The sequence below is a fragment of the Carya illinoinensis genome, chromosome 13 (assembly GCF_018687715.1).
Source record: "Carya illinoinensis cultivar Pawnee chromosome 13, C.illinoinensisPawnee_v1, whole genome shotgun sequence".
In the NCBI taxonomy this organism is placed as follows: domain Eukaryota; kingdom Viridiplantae; phylum Streptophyta; class Magnoliopsida; order Fagales; family Juglandaceae; genus Carya; species Carya illinoinensis.
Window position 1 is genome coordinate 12,588,598 of NC_056764.1, and position 11,234 is coordinate 12,599,831.

The window sequence follows — 11,234 nt, forward strand, 5'->3', positions numbered from 1 at the left end:
TTGAGGTGGAGAAATTGGTTTACACAAAGCGTTGAAGGCAAATCAACCCTTGAAGTCAATAGTGATACTAGCGACTGGTGAAACGGCTAGTACAAGGAAAGAGTTCGGCAAGTGGCTCCAAGTCAGTAAATGGAGATATTGGTATTGATGCTAATGTTGTGTCTCTCTCCATAGAAAAAGAGATATGTATATCATCATGACATGCCACTAATTTCCAAAGTTGCCATGATAGAGGATGTGTTAATGTTAGTGGGTCCATAAGTTTGCACATAGGCATTGGTTTGGCATTGATGTAGAGTGTGTGGTGAAAATTCATGTCGATAGCTGATAAATTTCCAGAAGAGTCAAATGTGGAAGTTACACTATAATTTTCAATAAGGTTGTTTTCGACATGGGCCAAAGTGAAATGTTTGGAATTGGTTTATTCTGATTGAGTATGCTTTTATGCATGATAGAGGATGTGTTAATGTTAGAGTATACTTTGGCCATGATAGAGGATGTGTTAATGTTAGTGGGTCCATAAGTTTGCACATAAGCATTGGTTTGGCATTGATGTAGAGTGTGTGGTGAAAATTCATGTCGATGGCTGATAAACTTCCAGAAGAGTCAAATGTGGAAGTTACACTATAATTTTCAATAAGGTTGTTTTCGACATGGGCCAAAGTGAAATGCTTGGAATTGGTTTATTCTGACTGAGTATGCTTTTATGGTGAAGCATGATAGCGGAAGTTATGAATATCTTCATCGAGGTGGAGCTTGGCTGTGGGACCAGTCAAAGTTGCAAGGTGGATTGTTGACTAAATTGTTCCTTTGTTTAGTCCCACACCGGTGGAAATAATGAAGGAGCAAAATCTTTAGATTATAAATAAGAGACTTAGCCTCTTAGTTTAAGAGCACCAGTTAAAAGTTTATCTAGTAACTTTTGACTTTAGTTAAATTCCTTTGTTGGCCTTTTTGTAAAAGGGAAGATGTGTAAAGTTAAAGTTTTGCTAGTGGGAAAGTTTTGTGAGTATGGTGAGGAGAAAAATTGTGTGATTGTAACAATTTTTCGCATAGTGAATTTTCTTCTCTGGGTCTGGTGGTTTTTCTCCTGTTTTGGAGTTTCCACTTAAATTTCTTGTGTTATTATTTTTCTATTTTTCTTGTTATTCTTACAAAGGGTAGATCATAGGGAGGTACATTTGAGAGGTCCAAATTTCCAACATTAAGAAGTCTAAATCATGCTAGAAGCAAATCACAAAATACAAAACATTAGCGATTTGAAGATTCATCAGCATTCGTCCAAGAAAATGAAAAAGAAAGTCTGTCTTTTTTGGGCCTTGTGTGCCAATTATCAATGCAACATCTATATTGTACGAGAAGTGAACTGCAAGGGCTTTTTTTTTTTTTTTTTATTAATCTTCGAAGATAGATCCATAAGTTGAAATAGACATCTTCTAACAGCCCGTTAGAAATTCAATTGTGGAATTTCTATTGACTTGAAGAACCTCGCGAAAATTCTATAAGTTTTCACGAATCCATTAATCATATAGGTTTTAATCTAACTACATAGTTAGTGTTATTATTTACTATAGTATTAGAAGTGTGTTTTTGATTATTGGAGATAGTTAGAAGTGTCAAAATGTATTATGGTTTGTGCCATTAAACTCGGATGATCATTTAAGATCTTATGGCGCAATAACACTTTTTCATATTTTCGGACGAAACATCGGTTCAAAATTATGGATATTATTGGATAAAAATATCTTAAGTTAATTTTGTGGATATTATTGGATAAAAATATATTAAGCTAATTTCGTGGATATTATTGGGTAAAAAATATCTTGAGATGATTTTTGTAGATATTATCGGGTAAGAGAGTCCTACACTTAACTCTCACTCTAGGTAAGAGAGACCTACACTCAACTCTAACTCCAGCCTCATCTCTTCCATATCTCATTCATAAGTATTTCCAGCCACCTCCTCCCCCACGAAATTATTTTCATTTACACTTTCCATTGAAAGAATACCAAAGACTCTCTCTCAGACAGTTTTTACGTATTTTTTTGTACACCCATTTCGAAGTTTTTGTAAGTGTTTTATCATAAAATCTCCTTTATATAAGTTGTTACTTTTTTAGTCTAGTTTACGTGGATATCTTATTTGTCCCATTTGAAGATCATTTGGTCAGTCAAATATTGTGTAAACTATAGAAAGGTCATTCTGGGAGATAAATTGGAGAATATGTTATAGTTTGGAGTTTTTGACCAAGCTAATGGATAGATATTGGTCCGAAATTTTTATGGAGTATTGTTAACATGTATATATGATTCTTGGTTGAGGAGTTTTGCATGATTAAAGGTTTTGATGAAAGATTTTTTTAGATTTAGAAACTTAGAAACTGGAAGAGGAAAAACAGTTTTTGTTTTGAGAAAATTTAACTCTTTGGTGGTCTAAACCTATTCCAATGACTTTGATAATTTTATTGGAGGATCTTAAGTATCTTATATACATGTTATATTATTATTTTGAAGATATTTGATATTAGTTTCAAAGATATGAAATTTTATACAAAGAGATATTTAGATAAGTCAAAGTGTGGATATTCTTAGCTAAATTTATGTTTTGGTTAATTTTTAACCATATGATCTTGAATTAGAAGTTTATATATGTTTTAGGACATCTTTTTAAATTATGTGATAGTTTGATTTGAAGATCACATCTTTATAAGTTATAGATCAAACGGTTAATCAAAATAAGTTAGAAACAAAAATCAATGGAAATAGCATATGAGAATTTTGGCCCTATGGAGTTTTAATAGTTGTGATTAGTTTTAAATTTTTCTAAATTGATATTTGAGTTGAGGATAAAATTTACATGAAGCATGTAAATTTTGGTGACTTTTGGAATTAGTATACAAAATCATTTAGTTATGGGTTAAACAGTCATTTTCCTATATGTAGAGAGTAAAATGAAAATTTTACTTTTTAAGTTAGTGCTAACTTTTAGAATCACTAATTACAGTTCCTCGTGATCGCGCTTAAGGTTTTATAAGAAACGCGGAAATCGAAGTAAGTTAGCTTTTACTTACTAGCAGTCTACTGTGTATGTGTGCTAAGTAAATGAACTATAGTATATGTATGTGTGTTATCATATATGTCATGCCATGCCAAGCTATCACGTAATTGTTTGTTATACAGAATTCATTTTGTCATCAATTTTTTATCTATTACATAATATATTCTGTCATGTATTGCTGTACATTACAATTACGTCATGCTAAGTATGACATCTATTACATATATGTCAAGTCATGTAATATTCACTGTTGCAAGTATGTCATGTTAAATATGTTGTCTATTATATGTTATGCCATGTTACGAAATGTTTCTATCTCAAGTTGGTCATGTATTTCAAATTATGTTCAACTCACGTTATGTTACGTCAGAGTTTCAGTCCTTTCGTATTCCAGTCACGTTTCATTCAGTTTCGTGGGATCCACAACAACTGTGGCACACGAAGTATGGGGTCATAGCAATTGTGACGCATACACTACGTGAGACACAACAATTGTGACACGTAAAATACATGGGGCCACAACAACTGTGGAGTATGTATTTAACTGCATTGTGACGCGTAGAATACATAGGGCCACAATAACTATAGAGTATGTATTTACACGTAGAATACATGGGGCCACAACAACTGTGGAGTATGTATGTTAAGTCAAGTTTCAGAACAAGTTCATGATAAGTCAAGTTTCAAATTAAGTTCATGTCAAGTCAAGTTTAGTTCACGTTTCAATTTAAGTTATCTTAATTATGTTATGTACATGGGGCCACAACAACTGTGGAGTATGTATTTTTCATGTTAAGTCAAGTTTCAGAACAAGTTCATGTTAAGACAAGTTTCAGATCAAGTTCAAGTCAAGTCAAATTCAGTTCACGTTTCAATTTAAGTTATGTCAATTATACTATGTTGTACGTCAAGTTATGTTTTAATTACTTATGAATTTGATTATACATTCATGCTTTTACTGTCATCCATGCATCATTAGCTTGTATGAAAGTTTTTATTAACTTATTGAGATTTGTAATTAAATCTTACTGTGGTAGTCCCAACTACCATTCCTCTCGAATGGTAGATCTTGTTACAGGACCTGAAAGAGGATCAGGAGTTGACCAACTAGATACAGTTGACTAAGTGACGATGCGACATCAATGTTAATATAGTAGTTAACGTTAATTACTACTTGTACGATATAGTTGCATCTCTAGTACTTTTTAGATCATAACCATTTTGGACTAGTGTTGTGATCTTAGTTATTCAATAGGTTTTTATGTATAAAGTATGTTTTAAACATTTGAGATATTTTCAATTTGGCGCATAGTATTGCTAAAGAAAAAAAAAATTATCCACTGCGAATATTGCATATTGTTATATGCATGTTAGGAACATTGCATCTTATATGTCATGAACGGGGGCATGTAACCTTATGTTGCATGTCTCGACGCTTCAAATGTCCATCCGATCCCAAACAGAATTTGGGGGCGTCACACATCTCAACAAGAAGAGGGAATTGCATCAGTACGAATAAGGTAACTAGGACACTGGCCAAACAAATGACAGGAATGACGATCCATGATTTTTGTAAAATAATTAAAATAGCAGTGGAAAAGGCTATCATCATAGTTGTAATAGAGAATAAAAGAGTGGAAAGACTTATTATCATCTTTGTCAGTAAGGATTTGAGGAAATCATCTTCTGCATAGCATGACGTGAGAATTTCCAAAAATATCAACACTGAAGTTGAGGAAGAAAAAAGTGACAAGGAATCTGATGAAGGGTATAAACAACTTTTCCTCCGAGAATATTGGGAACCGTGTAGTTTGGTTGTTAACTTTGGGAATCGTGAAGACTGCAGCAAACATGATAGTGGCTATGAGAGCACCTACTACTGTACAAGAAGTTGCTGTATCCTTTATCCATCGTTCTCCGTCTTCCATCATGTTCTTATGTTCCTCCACAAAATATTGCCAAGGCTTGTAAAATTGGGAGATCATATGTTCCTTAATCTTGGGTTGAACAATGCTCTCCACCTTCTGCATTTATATTAGGTAAAATCTTAAAGAAAGTTGAACGTGTATTTCCCAAATTAAAAGCTAGAATTGCGAGACTAGGAGAGAATCTAAAGTGAGAGAGATGGATTACCTTAAACCGCTGTAGTTCTCTTTGCATCTTTAAAGCTGCGCCTGGAATGATACTAAGCACAGTGAAAACTGGCAACATCCCTGCTAAATGTAGAACGTAGAATGGTATTGCCGTCAAAATCCTTCTGACCTGCCAATTGGTTCTTCTCATGAAGGCCGCATATGATGTTAAATATTGTAGCTTGGCGAGATCCAATAGCATGTGACAAGATGTTTCTTCCCTTAGTTATCTCTAGAATCCACACAAGCTCAGGATTTGTTCGAACCATATCTAGAAAAAACTCAACATTCCCTTCGTAAATAGCACGGTATATGGATACATTAAGGCAAGGTTGATGCCTTTGTTGATGATCAGAAGTCGATGTGACCTCACAGCACAGGAGCTGCAGAAGGTCACGCGACTGGGCATGGACAGCCTTCATTTCATATAATTGCTTGATTCCTTCGTCAATAATTGAAGGCTCATTTAAGTAGATGCAACAATAATCATAAAACTAAGACTACAAAAACACGAATAAAAAGTTTCAAAATTAATTAAGAAATGATATCCATTCAGTGGATGTAGAATATGTACCAAGACGTTTTGGAGATTTGAAACAAGTTGACGGAACAGAGCTAGCCTTGCCATGCATAAAAAGAAAGGAAAAAAAAAAAAAAAAACAATAGCTCACATATACTCATTGTAAATGATCATTACCAAAATAGAACTAAAATAACTATTGCACATTCAAACAAATATATTTATATATATATATATATATTGCCAAAGAAAAAAATAAAATGTCCCTGTCTCAATCCCAAAAAAATGAAATGGAACAGGATGAATTGCCAGCGAAACCATTGTCCCTGTCTACTATCCTGGGAACTGTGGTTTTAATGTAATTATCATGCCAAAGAAAAAAAACGAAATCATCTCCAAATATATATGCCAAACCATATACAGCGGTAAACGATTAGGAAACATGCATAAACGTACATACCGGTATGTCCGAAACGTTTTACTTGATGATCCAATTCCGGGTTTCTTACTTGATTTGGAATGCTCAAACAAGTTTCATACGGACTGCTAGTCCTAGCCGACTGTATGCTTTTATCTTTATGTCAAAAAAAAGGACCAACATCGATGTCATTACTCTGGCAACACAAATTTAAGTAAATGAGAAGCGAGAGAAAAGAGTACTGGTACTGACAGGAGTAGATCCATTGTTTCCAAAACACGACCGGATTTCGACTTGGAAATGCATAGGACGTAGAAGCTAGTGCATATAGAGGAGACTGCATCTCTCTGTTATCTATAGCAAGAGCCAAACTTGGGACATGCCGAATCATATCCAAAGCAATGTCTGTGGTGAATGCATGGTCATATATACATATATATATAGTGGCCGGAATTATATATACTGCGAAAATAAATCGATACATTCAGCTAGCTAATTCATGTGAGGAATAGTTGTTACCTAGTGCTCCCATATGTATAGCCTGTGTACAAAGTTCAGCTCCGCTAATGCCATTTTCTGGCTTCAAATCTTCTATAGGAGTGAGAGAGTAGAGATACCTAGCCAATTCAATATGCCCAGTGACAATAGCCAGTACAACTGGAAGTACGCCTCCCATGTTTGCAATTCTGACCAAGCTCTTATTCTTTTTTAGTATGCACTTTGCCATCTGGTAGTTTCCACCACATGTGGCCTCAGCTAGGGCTATGAAACCTTCATCATCTACTGTTTTCAGCTCTTCTTGAGACATTCTTTCCACCAACTTCTCCACCATGTGCATATGTCCAGCAGCAATAGCGACTTGAAGAGGAGTCCTTCCAAAAATTTCAATCTTTGCAGTCATTGCATCGGGATGTTTCTCCAGGAAGTCCTTTACACCCTTCCATTCACCATTCCGCACAGCCTCCCGTAAGGTCAAAAATGGAATAAAGTCAATGTTCTCCGGCCCGTTTTCCCTCATCCCTGCCATGTTTTCTTTTTCTATTTTCATAAAACAAATGAAGTGAAATTGTTGTCACATCTACATTATTCCGGCCAATTACAAATATTATATAATAAATACATATTGTATGAAACAAAACAACATATAATAGGTGTTCAAACCAAGAGTAATGCTTATCTCCTTCTAAGTGTTGTCATCCTCAATCATATTTATTGGTATGACATAATTCACTAAGAACTTAACAATTGCTTGTTATATATATATATATATATATATATATATATATATGTATTCTACTTATCATTCTCCACATAATTAGGGGTGAGTTCGGTCCTGTCCGGAGAGGTTTTGAGGGCCGGGTCAGATCTATTCAGTCCAGGGTTTTCCTACCCTGGACCGGACCGAATTTTCTGACCAGTCCGGTCTAGTCCTATTCGATCTTGTTTGGTCGGTCCACGGTTGACTTTTTATTTTTTTTAATTTAATGACATTTTATTTAATACTTATGTAATTATATTGTGATATATTTAATATATATACATATAGTATACTATTATATATATATATATATTAGTAATACGCTAATACTATTAGTCTATTAGTAATAATACTATAACAAATAACTATATGTAATAATAACTATACTATAACTAATAACTATATGTAATAATAGCAATACTGTATGTAATACTATATTAAATAATAGTAATAATAGTAATATTCTTATTACTAATACTCTATGTAGTTATAGTAATTTAATACTAATATATTACATATTAAGCTAATTATACTAATACTATTATAAATTTACAAATATATGATATATTATAATTTATACTATAACTTTTATAATATGTTAATACATTAATATATATACTAGTACTATATATATTTTTTTGATCGGTTATACTAGTACTATATATTATAGTTAATAGTTATACATTAAAGAATATAGTAATACATTGATACTAAATATATATAGTTATAGACTTATAATGATTTAGTTATTATGAATTTATGATTAGTATAATTATATAATTGTATTAGTATTAGACTATTAGTAATTCAATTTGGCTATATTATATTAGTAATATTAATTATGTTGAATCAGTTAGTTAGTGTAACTATATTCTACATTATTAGTATTAATATAAATATTAATATTAGTTATATTAGAATTGAGAGTCTTAGACTATATAATAGACTAATAGTATTAGTACAACTATATAAGTATATTGTATAGCTATATATTAAGTGATTAGTATAACTATATATTAGTATTAGTTATACTGTTATGGTGATTTAGTATATTATAATTTATATATTATATGTATACTATAACTCTTATAATATATTAATATATGCTAATACTATATATTATAGTTATATATTAAAGAATATAATAATACATTCATACTAAATATATATAGTTATATTTCTAGTGATTTAGTTATTAACTTATTATGATTAATATAACTATATAAATAATAATAATATTAGACCATTAATATAGCTATATGTTAATAATATTAGTTATAGTGAATTAGTGGTTTAGTATAACTATATAAGTATTAACTATAATGATTTATATATATTAATTTCCATTCGGTCCGGTTTGGGGGTTTTTGGGGATTGGACCGAACCCCTTCGATCCCTATTCGGTCTGGTCTGGTCCAAAAATAGCCGGTCCGGTTGGTTTATTCAGTCCGGACCATCCGATTCTTAACTTTATGCATAATATACGAGCATATAATTTATTATTTTTACTCTTATATTTAAACATACACATATTAATATATAAATATGTGTTCTTAAATATAAGAAGAAAAATGAAAAATCATATGTTGGTATATGGTGTGAGAATGATTATAAGTAGTATTTCTTAGTAAATATAACTTTAATTCTAAATTAGAAAAATGACTAAAATTTAAAGAAATGTGTCCTATGATATCTTAGGAATTTTAGCACAACTTCATAACTTGCAAGATTACCGAGAAAAAGAAAAAAAAAAAAAAAAAAGAAAAAGAAAAAAAATCCTTCATTTCATTACTAAACAAGGCTCTAGAAAACTTGATTTCACTAAGTTGTAATGGCAAGAATTTTTATAAGAATCATGATTTCTGGAGGAAAAATTATATTTGAATGCACGTAGATGTCGAAGATACACCATTTACATGATCAAACCCGCAATGTCAAAGATGTATATATATAGGATCAATGAATTTTGGGAGAAAAATTATATTTGAATGTATGTAGATGTCGAGGATCATGCACCATTTAATTACATTATCAAATCCGCTTATATATCAAAAATGTAAACACATGATGATATAAAGGGTGTGTCCACCTCACAGAATATGCAAATTATAGAAGCACACATTTGAAACATATTGAACGTTGTTTATTTTTTCTCTTGAAAAATACGTGAATTTCTTTTTCACATAGTTATCAACGTCATTGATAAGAAGAAAAAAAAAATCAGTTATCATATATTGTCTTGTAGATTTCACACTTATTTTCTGTTTTCGGGCACCGAGAGAGAGAGAGAGAGAGAGAGAGAGAGAGAGAGAGAGAGAGAGAGAGAGAGAGAGAGAGAGACAGACTTGAGCTGGTATGTTCCAAGATGTTGTACTTGTCTGCCAAAGTGTGCCAGGCTATTTTGGCCGAACTAATCTCCCTAATTGCGGAAAAGGCATCCCCCCACAGGCAATCTGAATCACATGTAAAGCCATAGAATTCCTCTTGCACCAAGCCTTATGATACGGTTATGCATGAAGCCACGCCACGTAGAAGCATGAGGGCAACTAAACCGAACGTACAGCTGGCCGACTACGTAGCTTGAATTGGCAAGCTAACTTTCCAATATTTCTTTCCATGCAGAGATGTTATTTTATTTCTTTTCCTTACGTTAAGGTCGTTTACTTTCTTTGTTGTTATTGTTTCTTTATTCAACCATTGTTTCCTTTTGATGTAATTGGTTTATAACCAATGATGGGAATGGGCAATGTTTTTTTAGGCCAGAAGTTATCAATAAAACGTGGTCTTCTCAATACCGTGAATTGAGTATTGGTCTCTCTGCACCGTGAGCAGAGAACTCTGGTGCTTGTACCTATCAATTGGTATCAAGAGCCGATCGATTTTTTTTCCTTTCCGCTGTCCATGGCTAATCCCACAAAGATGAATAAGGCTCGTTTTGAGCAACTCGAAGATGCTGTGTTGGAATTGCGCCGCGGCATGCAAGCTATGCAGGAGACGAGTGCGACCACCCAAACTCTTCTTCAAGAGTTGGCCTCCCGCTCTTCTAGTCGGGATTCGGATCGTCGCCGCAAGGTTTCGAAACGACATCCGCCCAAGGATAGTCCACCATCATCACCACATTCTACCAGTTCCAAGAGTTTCGGCACGGATGCATCTGCTGAAAGCGAGAACGATGGCTCTCGTTCCTCTCGAGCATCTGATACGGAAACTGATGAGGGTCGCAACACAGCTACAGACAAGACTTTACGCATGCATTCTCGCGTAAAGCTCGACTTCCCTCGTTTTGCAGGTGAGGATCCAACTGTTTGGCTTGACCGTGTTAAACAATATTTTGCTACTCAGGCAATTCAGGGCAAAAAGAAAGTGACGCTCGCTGCCTACCATCTCGAGGGCGAAGCCAACCAATGGTGGCAATGGTACAACCGTTCTCATGATGGAAAGACCATCTCTTGGCACAAATTTGAGAAGGGAATCTTGCGCCGTTTTGGACCGACAGATTTTGAAGACTATGATGAGGCACTTAGCAAGATTAAACAGAAGGGCACTTTTCGGGAGTATCAACAGGAATTTGAGAAGCTGGCTAACCGAGTGACTGGTTGGCCACAGAAAGCATTATTAGGTGCTTTTATGGGAGGATTAAAGGAGGATATTGCAGTTGAGGTTCGTATGTTTCGGCCTAAGGGACTGAAGAATGCTATAGACTTGGCTAAACGCCAGGATGAGAAGCTACAGAGGGGCCGCAAGCCGTCTGGCAGTGTTTCTTCCAACACTCGCCGTATGGGCACTGCTATTCCCACCAACACCACTACTTCGCTACTCACTACCAAGCCTGCACCCGTGAATGCAATG

The 11,234-nt window shown here is 34.0% G+C and overlaps 1 protein-coding gene across 1 annotated transcript; it reads right to left on the reverse strand.

Annotated features, from left to right (window-relative positions):
• Positions 1–4,736: 4,736 nt before the first annotated feature.
• On the reverse strand, positions 4,737–7,154 carry LOC122290957 (ankyrin repeat-containing protein NPR4-like). Its single transcript, XM_043098618.1, has 4 exons — positions 6,647–7,154; positions 5,320–5,631; positions 5,191–5,270; positions 4,737–5,081 (listed from the first exon to the last, which is right to left on the reverse strand). Exons 1-4 carry the CDS (start codon positions 7,152–7,154, stop codon positions 4,737–4,739), a joined length of 1,245 nt encoding a protein of 414 aa, XP_042954552.1.
• Positions 7,155–11,234: the final 4,080 nt, after the last annotated feature.